Source organism: Haliotis rubra, unplaced genomic scaffold, assembly GCF_003918875.1.
Source record: "Haliotis rubra isolate DU_JTF1 unplaced genomic scaffold, ASM391887v1 Scf64, whole genome shotgun sequence".
NCBI lineage: Eukaryota > Metazoa > Mollusca > Gastropoda > Lepetellida > Haliotidae > Haliotis > Haliotis rubra.
The window spans coordinates 1346949-1369845 of NW_025767346.1; the positions used below are offsets into that span (position 1 = coordinate 1346949).

The 22897-nt window shown below is 39.9% G+C and overlaps 1 protein-coding gene across 3 annotated transcripts in view; it reads left to right on the forward strand.

Moving 5' to 3' along the window:
• Positions 1-20389, forward strand: part of LOC124256799 (D(2) dopamine receptor-like) — a 515592-nt gene extending 495203 nt beyond the window's left edge. For all 3 annotated transcript variants that reach the window (XM_046690756.1, XM_046690758.1, XM_046690757.1), the window contains 3 exons: positions 7152-7264; positions 10985-11904; positions 17230-20389. In XM_046690756.1, the coding sequence (XP_046546712.1) occupies positions 7152-7264; positions 10985-11904; positions 17230-17459 (1263 nt within the window). In that variant the 3' untranslated portion in view covers positions 17460-20389. The remainder of the gene's footprint in view (positions 1-7151; positions 7265-10984; positions 11905-17229) is intronic.
• Positions 20390-22897: the final 2508 nt, after the last annotated feature.

Consider the following 22897-nt stretch of genomic DNA (forward strand, 5'->3'; position numbering starts at 1 on the left):
AGGCGTTTCCGTTACCCAGGATTCCTGTATGGTTCCAGTGCGTTTCCGTTACGCAGATTCCTAAGTGAGGTTCCATTGCTGATTCATTTGGTTTCAATCATTAGTATTCAGGGGATTACCATATGTCCATATTAAATTATGATTATTCAATCAAATTAAGTGTAGCGCTGAAATGAGTGTGTATTATATATTTGAATGTATTAGGGTCAAGGTTTTATCTATGATACATTGAAATATAAAAATAAACTCATTTCAATCCACAGTTACCCTAACACCACATGGACATAGAGAACTCAGAAACAACAAATTTAGATGTTCTTGTCCCAAACAGGGTGACTACAGGAGACACTGAATGTACATTTAGACATTCCATCCTATTTCTAAGACCTTTAGGTGGTTGGAAAGCATCTTGTTGATGCCGGTGTCGCAATTGCAAGTTCTTCATTTTTGCCGCTGGAGCCTTCAGACACCACTGGCGATGTCAATTCTAGGGTTAGGACTGCAGCCACCTTCTCTGTGTTCTTTTCTCTGCCCAACTCTAAATTAATTTTCATTCGTCCAATAATAGATTATTGCTAATCCGACACAAACATTCATAAGCTTGATTATTATCATGTATCAAAACAAGTAATAAGTAATTGTGGTATATCAACTACATGTATATGCATTACAAGCCCGCCAAGTGAGAAGTTTCTTATTAACATGACAGACATGATTATGTGCAGCAAATATGCATCACATAATAGTATGCTATGTCAATTCTACTGCTAGTACTCAGATACCCGTGACAAATGAAATAATTAGGATGCTAGATTTACCCAATGGTGAACAAGAAACGAATTAATTGTATTTTTGTATTACTGACCCGGATTTCATGAACGTTAAAATCAGCCTAAACAGCCTAGTGACTGATAGTATGAGCAAGAATCTACACTGCTATATTACGAATGGGGCCGGTGGGGTAGCCTTGTGGTTAAAGCGTTCGTTCGTCGCGCTGAAAACCCGAGTTCGATTCCCACATGGGTACAATGTGTGAAAGTCCATTTCTGGTGTCCCCCGCCGTGATATTGCTTGAATATTGCTAAAAGCGGCGTAAAACCAAACTCACTCACTCACTCACTCACTCAATAAACGAAGTCACCGGAAATAACTTCCTAAGGTATTTGGTCGCGTCAGTATCCGGTTACGACCGCTCAGGTTCCTGGTGTTTAACAAACGCGTGGAGTTATCCTGCACGTAACATAGAGAGTAATGCTACGAGAAAAGTTACGAGATCTTAGGGCTTACGAGAGTCCTGTCGTGGTGCGTCACATCAAAGAATTCAAATTCATGGAAAAAGTCTTGTCTCTCCACAATTACGACTTCTGTTGTGTTTCAACCCTCCCCTGTCTAGTAGACAGTAGACAAAGATCCTAGACCTACAAATACGTGCTTCTTTGGCAGGCAACCATTCGGAAGTTTATATTCTGTTGAAGAGGGGAACATGTAAAAACCTGTACGACATCCGTCGCAAACAAACGAAAAAACATTGAAATAAAAAACGATTTACCTTCGCTTTTTCCCCCCTATACAACCCTTCATAGACACCAACAACAAATACTTTGATATTTGTTTGTAACAATATGCATTACACCGAGTTTTGGGATTCCCTGACGGCAATTACTCATCGAGGTGACCAAAAAGCAAAATGGCGCTCGTTCGACCTCACCGCTGTCTTTGAGACTTCAAGAAGCATAAACGTGCGTCCGCCTCCGTGAAAGACACAATTACACAAAATGAGAAAATTGCTCCATTTTCAGAGAGGGATGCTAAGATATGATTTCGTTTGATGTTGACGAAATTGGAGACGCCCAGACAGTCCGTCTAAACATGGATGTGAAATTGTTCGTCCCCACGCAATAGCAAGGCGTCGTAATTACTGAATAACTTTTTCCTCGCGTTTGCATTGTTGTGTTTCGTCAAGAGAGGACGGGGTGTAATCGCTGTCACGATCTGCCCTTCGGAAGGCTCGTAGCGCCTGTCTGTGTGTGTCTGGACGAAGTCCGCACTAATACCAGGTGCTGGTGGACTTAAATACATTGTAACATGGATTCTCACTAAGATTCTGTTTGCTGAATCCGAGCCGAACGAAGTTTAATCCCCTTAACCCCGAGCGCAAAACACGGTTAAAACAGGAAGCATTTTTTAAAGTGTTTTGTTTGTGTGTTATTTAATGTTCCACTCAGAAATATTCCAGCTTTATGGCGGCGGTCTGTAAATAATCGACTCTGGACCAGACAATCCAGTGATCAACAGCGTGCACATTGATCTACGCAATTGAGGTACGATGACATTGTGTCAACCAAGGCAGCGGTCCTGACCACCCGATCCCGTTAGTCGCCTCTTACGACAAGCATGGGTTGCGAAAAACAATTTTAACCTGGATCGTTGTTTGTTGTTTAATACAGCAATATTCCAGCTTTGTGGCGACGGTCTGTAAATAATTCGAGTCTGGGATAGACAATCCAGTGATTAACATCTATCTACGCAGTTGGGATTCGATGACATGTGTCAAGAGAGCCTGATCTCCCGATCCCGTTAGTCGCCTCTTAGGACAAACATGGGTTACTGAAGATCAATATTCTAACCCGGATCTTCACGGATCTGTTTTGTTGCGACACGGTGGGATTCGAACACAGACATACAACTATCCGAACGGACGTTCCCTTCCACTACACTATCAATGGAGTCCCGGAGTAAACGGACAATACCTGTTCCAAAATGTATTTTATACAATTTGAATGTTTTTTCTTCCACATCAGTTCTGTTCAACGCGGCATTTAGTCAAAAATTATAACCGGTTAATGTTAAAGTGGGCTGGTGAGGTAGCCAAGTGGTTAAAGGGTTCGCTCGTCACGCGAAACCCGGGTTCGATTCCCGACATGGGTACCCGGTTTCGATTCTCCCGCCGTGGGCTACAATGAAAACCAGTTTGTTCATTCACCAGCGTATTGTTGAAATTTAGCCTAGTGGTTAAAGCGTTGGCTCGTCACGCCGACCAACATGGGCACATCCCATTTCTGGTGTCCCCGCCGTGGTACCAATATTGCTAAAAGCGGCGTAAAACTAAACTAAGTCGTCAGTGAGTTAATGTCGTTGAGCATGTCAGAATGCGTACTATACGACATTATTCGTCCCATATCTGGTGTCATCCGCCCTGATATTGCTGGAACATTGTTATAAGCGGCGTAAAACGTCACTCACTCATGCTTACGTTCTGATTCCTAAGGATATAGAGCTCACAAACATATTTTAATGAAATAGCGGAGGTCTCGCTAATCCAGCCGGCCAATTCCAATACCACCATGTGATGGGCGCATTAGAAAAGACATTTGCTCTGATATAAAAGATTAGAGTATAATGCGAAAAGTCATTTGTCTCATTACAAATATGACAAAAAAGAAAATTGAACAGACAAAAAAGCGGTCTTACTATAATGTATTTTCCAACATCTCGAACTCATTTCCGGTTCCCTGAGAGGTTTTAAAAATAGAGAATGGAGACAGGCGAACCTTTTTGTGAAAGAGTAGGAAAGTACTATTGAGATAATCATAGTGCCCTTTGTTATACTTAACAAAGAAGCTGCCTGAGTTTCCCGATATCTGCATGTGCTGATCATACGTCTAAAAGAAGGGACGGTGGAGTAGCGTAGTGGTTAAAGTGTTCGCCCGTCACGCCTAACACCCGGGTTCGATCCGCCACATGGGTACAATGTATGAGGCCAATTTTCTGGTGTCCCCGGGATGTCTATCTGACGACCGCGTCATACCAAAAGACGTTAAAATATGGTACTTGTTGGTCCCTGCCTGGCGCTCGGCATTAATGGGTACAACAAGGACTGGTCGGCTCGGAGTCAGTATAATGTGTCTGAGTGGGGTATTCATGCTTCACTGCGGCATGGTATCTCAGTGGGCTAGCACTATAAAACCAGCTTCAGTCTGGGCTAGTACAAGCAGGCGCACATACACATACACACGCATGCACGTCGTCATATGAGCGAAATATTCTCAAGCACGACGTTAAACCCAATTCCACCACCACCTGTCGAGCTGGGGTCTTCACACCTGGCTGTGCTGAGTTGCACCTGAATGTGTGCTGCTGCTGTTCCGTTTGTCACCCCCCGGTGTGAAGCGTGAAAATAGCACAATATCACATGATAATTTCTTAAACAACTTTTCCGCGATCGATCAGTAGACGTCAGATTTCAGATCATGTTCGGTACAGAGGTTTCAGGACCATGTGTCTTATTTATTTTTTTTGCACTTATACCAATTTCGAGATATTTAATCATTTGTCGTTCTCACTTGAACCCAAAAGAAAAAGAATATTACTAAAAGCGGCGTAAAACCGAAGCCACTCACTCACCCACCTCACCTGGCCCGCCCCACCCTGCCCCGCTAAACCTCGCCTCACACACCAACACGGTTTTCTTAATACTCAACGTCAACAAAGCATTTCATTAAAAATAACACATATCGTTGCCAAGGTGACATCATCCAAAATCAATATTTTGACAATTTTTATGTAGAAATATTAGTCATAAAAATTAACGCAATAATATCCCAAAGAAAGGATGAGCATCATGATCTGTGTGATTTGAACTTTGAGTCTTTATTATCCAAATCCACAGATTCAGTCATTGGACTCTTGATATTGACATGACAGGGATATATGACATGGAAATAGCCCTCAGTCTGTCAAACATCAGCCTTGACGAGCGAAGATACCTTTTATATTTCTTTTTGTTTTTCAACCACTAACACATATGATGCATGTTCGTACGTTTCATCTCAAATATCATGCTTTTTTGTCATAAAATCTATTTTTCCCCAATATCAGGTTCGCAGCGTGATCACATATGAATGTTCTCGGAAAAGAAAATATCAAAGGCGGCGATGATTACAAAGGCTTGATCCTTGTCGATTTCAGTGAAATGCACACGTTAAATAAAGCCCTTTCATCAAATATTACTTCTCGTGGCGCACGCGTGAAGCGCGGACTTGCACTCGTCCGGGACATATTTTCTCAGTATGTTTTCAACCCTTTGTCATTGTCGCAAGATCAGCCTTCCCCGCAAATCATACTGGAGTCAAATGTGGTTTACTTTAAAGATTATATTCTCAGTCAGGTAAAAGGGTCTACATACTTTCATGAGCACTTGTACTCGCCGGAGGCAAGCGAAAAAATCTTTATTTTATTTTCGTTGAGAATAATTAGTTTGACTTTCACTGCGGTGTCAAATCACGAAGATATTGATCACATAGGAGTAATTTGTATCCAACTGAAAAATGGTTGTGTTTGATGTGCTCACACGCAACAATGTATTCATCATACAGTTTTTGTTACAGATTACACATTTCATTTTTATTTTTGTTTTGTTCGTGAAGTCCGTTTTGTCGATGATAAACATGTGGATATATGCCATAGGAAATGATTAATGGAAAAATTTGCAAATTCATTACTTCTTCGTTCTTGTACTTGGGGCGGTGGGGTAGCCTAATGGTTAAGGCGTTCGCTCGTCACGCTGAAGATCCGGGTTCGATTCCCCACATGGGTACAATGTGTGAAGCCCATTCGTGGTGTCCCCCGCCGTGATGTTGCTTGAATATTGCTGAAAGTGGCGTAAAACTACACTCACTGTTGCTGTACGAGGTATTTCTTATTGCTATGTTTCTACTGTTACAACAAGGGGTGGGGCGGTGGGGCGGTGGGGCGGTGGGGGCGTGGGGGTGGGGTTGTGGGGTGTTAATGTAGTGTGATGGGGTGGGGTGATCACGGTGAAATCGTATTTTTCAGATTAACTTCTTTCTTTTGGGCAAATCAATGCGACGATGTCAAGTTTAGCATTTGTCCGTGCACGTTTAGCATATTATGGAATTGACACTTGAAATATGTTTTCCGAGCATATTTGGACATTCGTAGCGATATCTTACATTGTATTTTCAAATCTGAAAAATACACTGAATATGTCAAAGGTGATATATTTTATAATAACGTGACAGGTACATGTATGTGGGAATGGGTGACACAGTAATCTAAATCGACGCAATGTTTAGCTGACCAGAGTCGCGTCCCTTTGGCTAACCAGATGAGTTCGAATCTCAGATTTGCGAGTAATGTTGTGTTGGTTTATCCGCAAATAGTCATGCTCGTGAAACGTGTGTGACCTGCATCACTTCGGGAGTTTCTCCCACAATAAACAGACACGCCGTCATCTGACGCAAATTCTATTCACAAAGGAGTAAGGGGCGGTGGGGTAGCCTGATGGTTAAAGCGTTCGCTCGTCACGCCGAAGATCTGGGTTCGATTCCCCACATGGGTACAATGTGTGAAGCTCATGTCTGGTGTCCCCCGCCCTGATATGGCTCGAATATTGCCTACAGAGGATCCAGAACACAGCTGCCAGGATTGTAACCAGATCACCAAAGCACTGCCACATCAAACCGGTTCTTAAGTCCCTGCACTGGCTCCCAATCCAGCAGAGAATCCAGTTCAAAGTCCTGACACATACCTACCAATGTGTCAATGGAACAGCGCCAAGCTATCTTTGTCAATTGATCAGCGAGTACCATCCAGCCAGAATACTCAGATCATGTTCGCGACACAATCTTGTCATTCCACGGACAAAATTGAAAACCTTTGGGATGTCGGTCATTCTCCAACGTATCGGCACAGCTCTGGAACGCTCTTCCAATGGAATTGAAAACTTCACCATCAGAAACCCAATTCAAACGTCAGCTCAAGACGTTCTTATTTAACTAGCACTTTGTGTTCCACCTGTGCTACTCTGACAAGCGCTCCGAGCATACATGTGTATGGAATTAAGCGCTATACAAGCAACCTTATTATTATTATTATTATTGCTAAAACGGCGTAAAGCCAAACTCACTCACTCACTCACAAAGGAGTAAATGCAACCAATGTACTCAAGAGAGGAAAAGAATTTATGGATGATCATCATCATTTCTATACCACCAACTTCTAGAATGCCGCTAAAAACACGTTACTCAAATATATATGTATGAATTATAATACTCTCACGAGTATCAGTACATAATCATTGTAATCGTATCAGACCTTTGAATTACACCTGTTTTTTGATTATTTTGCAGGTGATGAGTGGCATATGGTTGCTAAGTGACATACTCTGCGACGCCTGGGTCGCTGCTGACGTCATGGCATGTACAGCTTCCATCCTCAACTTAACCGCCATTAGTGTAGATAGGTAAGTACTTATCACTCTCGGTCGTTCGTCACGCCGAAGACCCGGGTTCGATTCCCAACATGGGTACAAAGTGTGAAGCCCATTTCTGGTGCCCCCCGCCTTGATATTGCTGGAATGTTGCTAAAAGCGGCGTAAAATCAAACCGGATGGGGGCACCAGAAATAGGCTTCAGTAGTTTATTGGTGCTGGTGCAGTGGTCAAACAATGGACAAACAGGAACCAGGAGGTCAAGGGGTAAACAGCCCTGATTGGTAATTAGGCACTGATAGGTAATGGACAAAGGGATGGCAAGCGGCGTAATTTTTCTTCGGAGATATAATAACATGGCGCCACTATATATCTATCGTATCACATGGCACTGCAGATATACTTATCGTATAAGATATACTTATCGTAACTAGCTGTAGATGCACCTATCATATCACAACGGACTACAGATATACCTATCGTATCACGACTCACTGTAGATATACCTATCATATCACGAGTCACTGTAGATATACCTATCGCATGACGACCTGACTGAAGATATACCTATCATATCACAACTCAATGTAGATATACCTATCGTATCACGACTCACTGTAGATATACCTATCATATCACAACTCACTGTAGATATACATATCGTATCACGACTCACCGTAGATATACCTGTCGTATCACGACTCACTGTAGATATACCTATCGTATCACGACTCCCTGTAGATATATATATCGTATCAAGACTCCCTGTAGATATATATATCGTATCACGACTCACTGTAGATATACCTATCGTATCACAACTCACTGTAGATATACCTATTGTATCACAACTCACTGTAGATATACCTATCGTATCACGACTCCCTGTAGATATGTATATCGTATCACGACTCCCTGTAGATATATATATATCGTATCACGACTCACTGTAGATATACCTATCGTATCACAACTCACTGTAGATATACCTATCGTATCACAACTCACTGTAGATATACCTATTGTGTCACAACTCACTGTAGATATACCTATTGTATCACAACTCATTATAGATATACCTATTGTATCACAAGTCACTGTAAATATATATATCGTATCACGACTCGCTGTAGATATACCTATCGTATCACGACTCCCTGTAGATATACCTACTGTATCACAACTCACTGTAGATATACCTATTGTATCACGACTCACTGTAGATATACCTATCGTATCACGACTCACTGTAGATATACCTATCGTATCACGACTCCCTGTAGATATACCTATCGTATCACGACTCCCTGTAGATATATATATCGTATCACCACTCACTGTAGATATACCTATCGTACCACGACTCCCTGTAGATATATATATCGTATCACCACTCAGTGTAGATATACCTATCGTATCACGACCTGACTGTAGATATACCTATCGTATCACGAAACACTGTTGCTATATTGAACAGATCACGACCTCACGATAGATATATTTAGAATGTATCGTATTACACGATTTCACGGATTCGCCAGTAAAACAAAAGGCGTGGGGACTGAAAACGCACGGACAATAACTTCCCCTGCAGTATCCTTATTGCCATACCTGCAGCTGTCAAGTTGACCAAGTTAAAGAAACGACAGGTAGAAAATATTTGGTATAAGATGGAACGTCTATAATAAAACATGTTCCCCAAATTTCTAATTTACACAAAGTTATATTTTACATTCTCTTTTTAATTTCATTTTCTAAACATAATTGTATGTCATTAACTGGCTACAGACTAAGTTTGTTTCGAGAGAAACACAATGCACAAGTATGGGATGGTTGAAACAGGACAACGTACAAATGAGGATCTTTTTGCGATATCTTTAAAGAAAACGATTAGTTTCTAAATAAATGAGTATGTCAGGCCTTAAAGAATCATAAACATTAATTCTTTCTTGAAGATTGCCAAATGTTTTAGACATTTATTAAGTTAAAAAGCAAATGGTTTGGCAATTCAAATATTTTATGTATGCAAATAAAGATTCAGTTCCAGAACGCGATGATGTGTGATATCTCAGCTATTAAAAACAGACAATAGGAGTGTTAATCAAAGCCAGCACAGAAATACGTGCGACGGATCCATCGTTTTATTTTCTGTACATATTTCACCTACAGTGAATTCTCATCAGTGTCACGCACCGTGGGGAATTCTTTTAAAAATATATTTTATCAATTCTGTCATTCTCTACTTGCTCTCGTCCTAGTCTGTCAGGTAGCGTTTGAAATGACAAATTGATTTAGACGCAAAATCACAAATGAGTTAAAACATATCTACCGGATACTAGAAAAAATTGATTGTGAGCTCCTACGGGAAATTTACTGTTGGACATGTGGTAAACGTTTCTTTAGTTTAATTAACTCTGGCATTTGCAATGTACAACAGGGACAAGCAGGTCTGAGAATTTCTGCAACTTAATCGATATTTCCTAATCGATAGTTAAACAGGTGATGGGATCGATTGTTATGAAAAAAATAGCGTAATTATCATTATCGACATTTCTGCTTTGCAACCGCTATCTATTCCACAAGGATCTCGTTTGAATGTTTGACTGTCGTGACAGACAACTGTCAACGAATTGATGAATTTTTAACAACCTTTGTATCTTTTTGACAATTGACAAATTGCTGTAATTTCATCTAAGATTTTTAAACTACCCCCGCAGTTTGGAACTACCAATAACGAGAGTGAGTGTGTTTAAATTTACGCCGTTTTTAGCAATATTCCAGCAATATCACGACGGGGGACACCAGAAATGGGATTCACACATTGTACCCATGTGGGGAATCGAACCCGGGTCTTCGACATGACGAGCGAACGCTTTAACCACTGAGCTACCCCATCGGTCCTCGAGAGCCGAATCGTGTAGTATATGGCGGGAAGGTCTAAGGAGCGCAGGTTATAGATACTTTCCTCTAAACGGAAGGGGCATGGTTAAAGCGCCCGCTCGCCATGCCCAATGCCCTGGTTCGATTCCCCACATGGGTACAATGTGTGAATCCCATTTCTGGTGTCAGTGATATTGCTGGAATATTGGTAAAGGCGGCGTAAAACTAAACTCACTCACTCTATACTGAAATACGCCAACAAGCGTATGATGCTTACATGTCAAGGGTATGTCACCTGAAGCCACAATCATAGGATTCTGGTACACGGAAGGGACACTACTCTGCATGTACTTGTTACTTCATGAATTGTGAATATTAGGACTTACATAGAGGATGACTTTAAAATGAGTCAGATAAATGAGTGAGTGAGTGAGTTTAGCTTTACTTTGCTTGTAGCAATATCCCAGCAATATCACGGCGAGGGAACACCAGCCTGCGGTGTGACACTGTATTATTGCTAAAAGCGGCGTAAAAATAGACTCACTCACTCACTCACTCCAGCTTCCAGAATGAGTGAGTGTGTGAGTTTGGTTTTACGCCGCTTTAGCAATATTCCAGCAATATCACGGCGGGGGACATCAGAAATGGGCTTCACAACTTCCAGAATGAAGTTACACATTTCCTGATATTATCCTAAATGTGAAAGGTAAATGAAGCGGCAAAAATGCTCAACGTACACTATCATAATATACGATTCATCATTTAGTATTTTGAGAAAATAATTTGTGTCCGGCCTCTATTACCCCAAAACACTATTTTCTAAATAATCGGGGTCCCACGTTTTTGTAATTTCTTTTATTTTTTCTGTTTCAGATTCATCGCTGTAACTCAACCGATCAAGTATTCGAAGCATAAAAACTCTAAACGTGTGTTCATTATGCTTGCAATGACTTGGATTATATCTGTTGCGATCGCCGCGCCTATTGCGTTGGGAGTCAACTACTCCGACAAACGCATTGCCGGTGTGTGTGCATTCTTTAACTCGGACTTCCTCATATATTCATCCATGGGTTCATTCTACATCCCTTCACTTATGATGATATTTCTCTATTGGAGAATATACCGGGTGTTGAGGCAGAGAGCAAGGAAGGCCATGAGAGCCAAAAAGATCAAAACTGTAGATAAACGAACGCTCCAGAGTGTCATAGAAAATACTCAGGCCACGCAGGCCCCGTCGGAGCCCACGGTAACCACGGGGCTGGCTCGGATGGATAACGGTAAAGTAGCATCTTATAACACTAATAAATCTCATAAACTGGCGCCTCCGGTTGTGGACGATACGTCGGTTACAAACGTTCCTTCCGCGTCGGACTCCCATTCCCATGACAACGAAGATGAAAGCGGAGGGAACGACGGCAGCGGGCCCAAAAGTCCTGGGTCCGATGACGGTATAATCCACAACGATGATGTAGGAGGTGAGCTCATAGCCAATCCCGTAGCGGAAGCTATGGAGAAACAGGAAGCTGATGGACTTGCTACTACTTCCGGTCAGAGTGCTGGAACGGAAGCAGAAACGCCCTTCAATTCACCTGGTGCTTCAAAAGGGTCCACGCCAACGAAACGTCGATCTAGTGGTCGTGCCGCGGGAGCAGCCGGACCTAAAAATCAGAAGGAAAATCACAAAAAGGGTGTGACAAAATTTAATTTTCATATGAGGACTAGTCGGAAACGAAAGGAGAGATCGTCAAATAAACGTGAGAGAAAAGCCACGAAGACGTTAGCAATTGTTTTAGGTAAGCATGCCATTTTTTGTTTGTTTGCCATTTAACATGGGGCTGAGTAATGTGGGTTTTAAACCCCTTTTCGCAATATTCCCACAATATCTGGGCGATAGGCACTAGAAATCAATCTTTCTTAAGTTATGGGATATTATACTGAGAAATGAACTGAAATGCTGCTTTGCCAGCATACAAATGTTACGTCTGAAGTTTTAAACTGTTCTAAATCAGTGAATAAGATTTTACACTGCTTTTATCAATATTTCAACAATATTTGGGCAGGGACACAAGAAATCAATCTATCTTAAGTTAGTATATAAAGATAAGAACTATTCTGCTGTCTTGTCAGCACACAGATATTACGTCCAGAGTGTTGGTTTTATGTTGGCATAGACTGTTCTAAGTGAGTAAAATAGTGAGTAAGTTTGACTTTACACTGCTTGTAGCAGTATTCCAACACCAGAAGTGAACTTCACACATTGTACCCATGTGGGGAATCAAACCCTTGCTTTCGGCGTGACGAGCTCACCCTCGGGTACCCCACCACTCCTAATCTTATAACGCTCCACGCAGTGATATAGCTGGCAAGACACCCTTTCTTCCAAATCATCTGGTTAATGACCAACACAGGTTATGTGTGCACTGTTCAAAGAAACCTCACTGGGCGATGTTCCCGGTTTTTTAACCAGGTGGGTTAGTTGTCATGTAAGCCTCCTAAATATCAAAGTCAGGTACAGTGAGTGAGTGAGTTAGTGTAGTTTTATGCCACATTGGAGAATATTCCAGCAATATGACGGCGGGGGACACCAGAAATGGGCTTCACACATTGTACCCATGTGAGGAATCAAAGTCCATTTCTGGTGTCCCCCGTGGTGATATTGTTGAAATATTGCTAAAAGCGGCGTAAAACTAAACTCACTCACTCACATGTAGAGTAAGACATGACACCAGGTGTCTCCATTGATTTCTCGGTCGTAGCATAGTTGCTGATGTGGCATTAAACAATATTCACTCACTGATTTTCAATTATCCACTCATATAATTTTAAACGTTATGTTCCCTTAACGCCAAATGTCTGAAAACTTGTTATAATTGTGCATTGACGTTTTACACTTGTATTTGGTGCACTGATGGCATACTTATATTAACCAGACATGTGCAGTGTAAACATGACAGACCCAACACGTCTCTATCAGATGGACCTGTAGCTGGGAGATCGCGGTGACATGTCCTGTCTGTGTCTCGATCACCTCGGCTTAACTGAGGCAGAGAGTTGAAGTGGAAAGGGACTACGGCCTGACAAGCTGTCGGGTGTAGACTTAGGGTTTCACTTAAAGTGCCAGCAGAGAGTCTGAGAGGGGCATCAGGCGAGACCATTCTCCACAACATTGAGGAGACGTATGGCTTAGGTTGTCTTGTATTTTTACCACAGTCGATAGTGTATGCAACAGAGAGAATGAGATCATTTATCATTCCTTTTTCGTACAGAGCTTTGGAGGTTGTTAGTTGTGGCTTTCTATGTGAAAACACCAACAGAGGTAATACAGAATCTATGCTTCTAAATATATTGATTAAAACTGGATAACATTTTTTTTTTCCTTTTTACCTTATCACTCCAAAGCCCCCCTCAATCACAAAATGAGTCATGAAGTAATACGTCAAATGTTGTCCAATATGAACCTGATGGTCAGTCTATCACATGTAACGAAATAAGCACTAACGACAGCAGGATTAGGAAATGTGGTCAAGGACCCTACAATCACTTCCTCCTTATTCAAATGTCCAGAATAAAGGACTGTGGTCAGCAAAACTCCCTCAATCACCACTCAATTGGCACCAGAATGAAGACCTGTGGACAAGCCATTGTCAAATCTCCCTAATCTCTGCCATGATCTGAGAATCAATGTATCGTCAATAAGCTTGATAAATTCCCTTACCAGGAGCATGACAATTCCTAATCTTTTTAGTCTGTAATAAAGTAGGTTCTTATTCGAGGAAGCCCATGCAAACAGTCCTACATTTTCAACCGCCTTGTCCTCCTACAAAGGAAGCCATAATACTGTCTGAACGTAACAATGGGAAATACCATTGTGTTCCCGACAGATACAAAGGATGGCCCCCAAGGGAACAGGTCCAACGAGAGGCTGTAAAAATAACACTTTTCATTACCATACTTAACGATAGTCATTGGCTCTGTGGGGTTTCATCTTTCCATTGACATCACGTGTTGAGCACAATGGTTGAGTGTTGAGAGCTTGCAGACAAATCCGACTGAGACAGCAATTGCCAGGTTGATATGAAACTTAATTCAGGAGCGCTGATTCTCAAGTGGCTGTTGACTTTTCACGCGGATGACTAAAGAGGCAATTAAGGAGCGGTGGTTGTTGTTTCCAATGTATTCCTGTTCTGGTAATTAGTGCCAGTGGATATATCTACAGGTTACGTGTATACCATTGGTGGACATTATTAAACCTTGCTCACTGTGTTCAGGGGGCGGTGGGGTAGCCTCGTGGTTAAAGCGTTTGCTCATCGCACTGAAGACCAAATTTGATTCCAAAAAGTAAGAAGCCCTGGTGTCTCTCGCCATGATATTGCTGGAATGTTGCTAGAAAAGGCATATCATTTCATTCGCTATGTACTAGATCCCAACCCTTCATTTTCAGCTGAAAAATATATATTAGTTGTCTGCTGTGTCCGAAATCATTCTTGCAAATAGTTCCTTTTCCGTGGAGTATTTACTGCTGTTCAGCATCAATAATCTGTCAATTTGTAAAAATTGCGTCAGTGTAGTGGAGCTGGGCTGGTCAGAACATGCTTACCATTATGCCAAACACCTGATGTTTTACTGATGTTCAAAGGTCCATTTATATCATTTTAAGTTTTGCCCGTTATGCCAAAGGGAATATGAAGACTGGTTATTCTCTTGCATTGACGTTTCGTGTTTTTAGTTAATGTAACAACTATGTCAGATAGACTGACCTGATCATGAAGGTCATGGTATAGTAAGATCACTCATTACATATTTAACTTTGCATTTTCAGGACACATATTTCCAACAACTCAAAAATGAACTCATAACGGGTAAATGCACAGCATTATTATACATATCACTAAGTAGACTTTTGTGCTTCAGAAACACAAACACATTCCAAAGCCTGTACAGGAAATGGGTCACGTCATCTTCATGTCCATTCCATTATCTACACATGTTTATTGAGTAGGTTAGTAATATGACTGACTGAGTTTCTTTTACGCCTCTTTTAGCAATATTCCAGCAACATCACGGCGGGGACACCAGAAATGGGCTTCACACATTGTACCCATGTGGGGATTCGAACCCGTGTCTTCGGTGTAATGAGCCAACGCTTTAACCACTAGGTTACCCCACCGCCCCGTTAGGAATATGAACATCAGACTGTCTTCATTCTGTAGGCTGAGCTTCCGTCTGTTCGATTGTCTGTGTTTTTACCAAAACGTTATGTGCAGGTCAATCAAACTGCCTCCAGATAATGGATATGCAGGGATCAGTTTCATGTTCACTGTCGGGCGGTGGGGTAGCCAAGTGCTTAAAGCATTTGCTCCTCACCCCTAAGAACCAGGGTACTATTTGGTAATCACATTTCTTGGGTTCTGTGGTGATATTGCAGGAGCATGGCCAAAAGGCATTAAGCCATGCTCACTGTATGTCATGGTATGCTGAGGAGGAAATGTGCTAGGATGTTCTGAAGCTCGTATAGACGATTTGGTTAGGGATAATATTGTTGCCTGGCACAATTAACGACTCAATATTCACCAGCAATATATGTTCACACAACTAATAAAATTAATCACCAAGAAATGGGAATAAGTCAGGGGCCCAATCAACAAAGCATTCGTAGCCTATGGTAAATGACATTCATAGACCTATGGTAAATGACATTCATAGACCTATGGTAAATGACATTCATAGACCTATGGTAAATGACATTCATAGGCCTATGGTAAATGACATTCATAGGCCTATGGTAAATGACATTCATAGGCCTATGGTAAATGACATTCATAGACCTATGGTAAATGACATTCATAGACCTATGGGAAATGACATTCATAGGCCTATGGGAAATGACATTCATAGACCTATGGTAAATGACATTCATAGACCTATGGTAAATGACATTCATAGACCTATGGGAAATGACATTCATAGACCTATGGTAAATGACATTCATAGACCTATGGTAAATGACATTCATAGACCTATGGTAAATGACATTCATAGGCCTATGGTAAATGACATTCATAGACCTATGGTAAATGACATTCATAGACCTATGGTAAATGACATTCATAGACCTATGGTAAATGACATTCATAGACCTATGGTAATGACATTCATGACATGTGGTAATGACATTCAGACCTATGGTAAATGACATTCATAGACCTATGGTAAAATGACATTCATAGACCTATGGTAAATGACATTCATAGACCTATGGTAAATGACATTCATAGACCTATGATTCATAGACCTATGGTAAATGACATTCATAGACCTATGGTAAATGACATTCATAGACCTATGGTAAATGACATTCATAGACCTATGGTAAATGACATTCATAGACCTATGGTAAATGACATTCATAGACCTATGGTAAATGACATTCATAGACCTATGGTAAATGACATTCATAGAATGCTGGTATAGATCGGACATTCACTATAAGTTATGGTAAATGACTGATATAACTATGGTAAATGACAAATACAAAGAACTAGGTAAATCAGTTCATAAGTTGCCACAAAATGTAAGTATTTCAGTCATGTACATTTCAATTGTCAAGCAATGTGGACCCTATTAACCCTCATTTGCCCCAAAGAGTTATAGGGTCTCTAGATTTATCCTGGTACACATCACACATACTGTTCAATGGTCTAAGAGCAAAAGTCTAGCAACATCTGATAACTTGTTCGAAGATAAGGTTTTTCCTTCTTCTGTGTACACAATGTTGATTGGAGAGGAGTGTTAAATGAATGGCTTGTGTCGTAGAGCAGGAAACACTAGGCGAATGAGAGCCGGTGGATTAGTGAACCTACTATACATTGATAAGCACAGTTCAATTCTGCATCCCGTATAAAATAAACGTCTTTGTCTTGTAGACTGATATTTCACTAATGCAGAATTTAATCCCCACCGCTGACCTTTAAGGGTGAATGATAAATGTCAGTTTTGTGGAATGGATGAGGTAGTGCAGCGAGATCTAATATTTTGCGAGATACTTGACCTTTGTATGATAAATATAATGATCAAATATGTAATTAATTAATAGTAATATGCTCTTTTTCTGTTTTCAGGTGTATTTTTACTTTGCTGGTGGCCTTTCTTTACACTTAACATTATCAACGCCATCTGCATACGATATGACCTTGAAAATCACCCTGTGTGTAACCTTGACCCAATGTTATTTAGCTTTTTTGTGTGGTTGGGTTACATGAACAGTTTTTTGAACCCTGTTATCTACACAATATTTAACCCTGAATTTCGAAAGGCTTTCAAGAAACTGCTTGTTCAACCATGCAAATAACTGGACTGTGACCTTGAACTTTGAAAAAATGTGCCCTTCACCTTGCTATGACCTGACGCTGCTCCAGATGACCCCTGTTGCAGTGAAAAGGGCCAAGTGATCTGGAATGGTTCTTGTCCAAGAATAATCATGTTTGTGTGAATTCATCATGGGGAATCAACCAGAGACTTATTTGAAGGTCATGCCAAATGGACATAACTGCCTGACACCTTAGCTGTATGGACACTTATGGTTGAGGAACATGAATCTGTGTTAGTGTTATACTAGAAACTAGTATAGTATGGGCAATTATGCATTCGTTTGTGGATCCAGATTTGCCATGACTGCCGTCACCACCTGCTAATAATGCAGGACTGTTGTTCTAACCTTCAGACTTGCATTTTGTTATGACAATACATGGATGTAAGGTTGGAGTTGCATATTTGTACGATTACCAGTTACATTTTTAAGTTATGTGAAAATGCATCATCAAATGGCATATATTTGAATGAAAGTATTTGAACTTGTTTGAACAACGCTTGGAGGCAGATATTTACTATTCATAAAGGTAACATATCATTTTGTTATGTAAACCAGTTCCCTGGGTGTGGACAACAACATAGAAATCTTCATACATCAGGCTTCACGATGTTTTTCAAACATGACGGTTATATAAACTGTAGATGAATGAAATGAATTGCCGAAATAGATAAGTCCAAATAGAACCATGATCGCAGTTCGAGTAATGAGAAAAATGAAATAATGACAATTCTTTCAGCGATCAAAGCTTCCTACTAGTTAAAAGGGACATTTTGTTATGTTTAATATGATAAATGCCTCCAGTGTTGTTACATGCGTCATATCTTATAAGGTGGACCCCTTCCTGGTATTGATTTGAGAAATGTACAAATACGTGTTCATATATGAAATATATGCCATTTGAGGGATAATTGTTTTTCGTTGTTTATGGTTTATTTGTCTATAGTCTACACATATTCTACATGAACGGTCATGTTTCGTCCTAGAGTTAAATGCAATCGTAATAACCCAACAATCCATGGCATTTGCTCAAATGAATCACGTCATAAGAGGATCAAGCAATATTTTTCTAAGGAAGCAGGACATAGCGTGTCAATATCACCAGTGTTGTTCATAGACAATGTGTCATTGTTAATCATCATATATACTCATCACCTTCAGAGTTGATAGTAAAGATGGATAAAGATAGAATTGCTTCATAAGTAGACCGTATAAGAGCATGGGATAAGACAGTGTGTAGACACATAAAACTGGATTACAGGGTCTGCACACTCTTACATCGTGCAAGAGAAGGTTATGCCGTGAAATTTATTCTCTTTCCAGGAAATGGTATGAGCATGAGGACAGGCTGTTCAGAAAATTGAATTGCCATTTTGTTATTGTTATGGCATGTCCACTTATATGATGTATGCCATATTACAAGATCAAGTACAACACAATGGAAAACAATACCTGCTTGCACAATTCTTCTGTATTAACAGCAAATACGCCTTTGTCATAATGGCCTTAGCTGACTTTTCCAAATATTGGAAGGAAATCAAAAAAGGAAAATCCAAAACAGGACATATACCAAAATGTCTTGTTTTCGGTTACACTCTTTTTGCTGTTATGTAAATTGAATAGATATATGTCATTTGTATTCAGGTAATGTTTATCAGGTATAAATTGTTAACATAGTTAATATATTGTTAATTAGGAGAATGTATATATACAAAGCTGGACGATTTAATTAACCTCACACTTCTCTCTGGTTCATAGATAGTATTGACTAAGCCATGCAGTGATGAGACACAGTGATCTCATGTTTAGAGATTAAGTAACTCTTTGGAGAGGTACATGAGAAAACTGTATTCGATACAGTGTTTGTTAGATTGAAAGTTTAATAATATCAATTGTTAGTGGTTAAGAGGGTAATGATGTGTCATGAACGATGCCATTGGGGATTAATATGATGCTCTCCTGTAATTCTCTCTACCAACAGCCATGGTTAGGGCATGGACAGGTATTGAAAACAGGAGGTAGAGATGTGTTTGAATGCATTCATACATTGTGGTGTTATATCGGCTGTGATATATATCATATTATATGTATATATCATCTAGTTTCAGTCAACATATCATCAGTCCCCCTTCCTGACTGACGACCCCGGGTCAGAGGGGGACTGAAAATATGTTTTGCACGTGCAAAATGTCCCAAATGTTTCTCAAGCATGTTTTGCACGTGCAAAATACAACTGAAAGACTAAAATCATATTTGGCACGTGCAAAAATCTTACTGCTTTGGACCAAAGCTATGTATATGTTGCACGTGCAGATGTAACAGTCAAACAGTTGTGTTTTTTATGTATTTCAGGTGCAAAATTTCGCAATGAAAATTAAAGTTTTATTGCATTAACAATAATAATTTCAAGACATATATACAGGTACAGTATCCTCCCAGTACCTACATTGAAGAAATATCACTTGAAATGTACAATAAATATTTAGAAAGGCCAAAAATCTAAACGGTTACATTGTGATTTATTAAGTTAAGTCACATGTAAACTACATTACCCCCAAACTAAACTGCATTGGTAACATTGGCCAAATGCACATTTTAGTATTGATGACATTGATTGCCAGTAAGTTAAACTAAAATCCCATGATGAGACTCTTGGGTGCGCTGCGAAATATGTCATTCAAATCCATTTTCAAATTTTATTTAAAAACTAGTTATTCCCCTTGATAGGCTGTCTTTGTTGTCAACTGCACTCTGTAACTGACAACAACGTTGTTGACTGCATACAGGTTCTTGCTGGAATGCGAGTATCCTGTGCTTTTCTTGACTCTTCTAACTCCCTGTTTGTACTTCAAGACTACAACAGGCACATGCGCTTATCGTTCACGTTTAAGAATAAAATAATGTTATATAAACATTTACTTCTTTGTTTTCTGTCATGATATGATTTGCTCCTTGCTCAGACCTGCACAAAACCCATGAAGATTGGGAGGCCAGACTCGCTGACTTGGTTGATGTATGTGCTCATTTCCCAGTTGAGTTGATCGGTGCTCATGCTGTCAATCACTGGGTTGTCTGACCCTGACTCAATTATTAACTGAATTAGTTACTGAAGACCAATTCTAACCCGGATCTTCACGGGTCTGTCATTGAAGTAAGGATGAGCATTTTTGTAAGTGTGGATTTACGTTTGATGAAGTATGGATGTCGGTGTATTGACAAATGGCTATGAATTTCGCCAAATAGTGATATACGTGTGTCGAAAAATGCATGTGTGTTTGTTAAAATAAGGATAAGTGTTCATCAATGAAAATATATGCAGTAACTAAAGCCCTGATGAAGCATGCATCTACGTCCTTTAAAGCGCACAAGATGAACCATGGATATGCAATGAAGTATGGACATAAGTTTGTTGAAATGTGACTGTGTTTGTTGAAATATGAATATGTGTTTGTTGAAGTACGAGAATACGTTTGTTGAAGTACGAGAATACGTTGTTGAATTGTGAGTATATGTTTGTTGAAATATGAGGATGTGTTTGTTGAAAATGAGCATATGTTGTTGTTGTTTTTAAATATGAGGATGTGTTTGTTGTTCAAAGTATGTATGTTAAAGCACGAGGATACGTTTGTTGAAGTTTGAGTAAATGTTTACTGAAATATGAGTACAAGTTTGTTGAAATATGAGTATGTGTTTATTGTAGGACAGTCGAAAAACAGGTTCACAAAATTTTACATTCCTTAACTGTATCATGAAGCAGGTTGGCCAACCAATCAAAGGCTTCACGGTTCCTGCTTGCGTCACTCGATTGTACCAGGATCCGGAGATTCAATACTATGGACTGAATGTTGATCAGTACCATATCAATAATATTGCTATCAACTCTTTGCATTTAGGGTTCAATACTGTTTAACCGTGAACGATCCGGGTTAAAATTGGTCTTCAGCAACCTATGCTTGTAAGCGGCGACTAACGGGATCGGGTGGTCAGGCTCGCTGACTTGGTTGACACATGTCATCGGTTCCCATTTGCGCAGATCGCTGCTCATGCTGTTGATCACTGGATTGTCTGGTCCATGATCCTTATCTGAGCACCATGTCGCTGATCACCTTATATTTGACGTACCTCATGTCTTACACTGTATTGAATCAATAATCAGAATACGTTGGATCCTTCTGTGCTGACTGAATCATCTGACAGCAGTGATTGGATGACTTTGTTTGAGATTTGTGTATGTTTTTTTAAATGTACATCCATTCATCAATTAAAACTAATCATATTTCTCAATATTAAGTGCAGCCTTTATTAACATGATAACTTACGATGAATGTGATCACATGTAGTGAGTGAGTTTAGTTTTACGCCGCACTCAGCAATATTTCAGCTATATGGCGGCGGTCTGTAAATACTTGAGTCTGGATCAGACAATCCAGTGATCAACAGCATGAACATCGGTCTGCGCAAATGGGAACCGATGACATGTGTCAACCAAGTCAGCGAGCCTGACCATCCGATCCCGTTAGTCGCCTCTTACGACAATCATGGGCTACTGAAGATCAATCGTGATCACATATTTTTGCAAGTGGTGACATTTTGTACGTAGCTTGGTTTGAACACATTAGCCTCCTTTACTCGGAAAAGGATCAGGTGTAGGTGATCAATTTTATATTTGTTTTTTTTATTATTGTTGCTTTAAGGCCAGAGTGTGCACAAATGTACATGCAACAGATGACGAGGGTTTAGCTATTTATTTTGAAAATATAACGTTACTATAGAAATCAATGGGATTTTGATTTGTAACCTAATATTGTACGTAACAATCGTTCAGCGGATCAGTATTTCTTTATTCTTATTTCAATTTTACAAAATGGATTTCTCTTGACTGTGTGTTTTCGTGGTTTGGTGATGTACGTTTCATTGCCATTTACATATATAACAAGTTTCAGATTAAGAAATGATTCATCTATCTTTAAGCGTCTATGAGGTTTCATGGCTACAGTGTATAGATTCCATTGACAAGGAGTAAGTATACTACCCACTTTGCTAAGGATCACAACTTTACTTAAACGTCGATTTATAATTTGAAATTGTCTCCATTTAAACTGGATAAATAAAAATATGGTAACCCATCGTTAGGTAATCATCCACTTTAATCTAACTTTATGCACTTGATATATGAGTAACCATAAAAAATGGTTTTCATGGCACCAATCAACCATTTTGCAAATCATGGAACTAGTCATTGACAAATAAACAACACCTGTCAATAGCAGGTATGGGATCCACAAGATGCAATGATATGCTGAAACCTAGGATCCATGCTTACAATAAGCTTAGATATTTAAACCAAATTCGACCCCACACCATAGTTTTCTGTTGAATCCATGATTTGATCCTTAGCAAAGTTTGAATAGTATAATTCA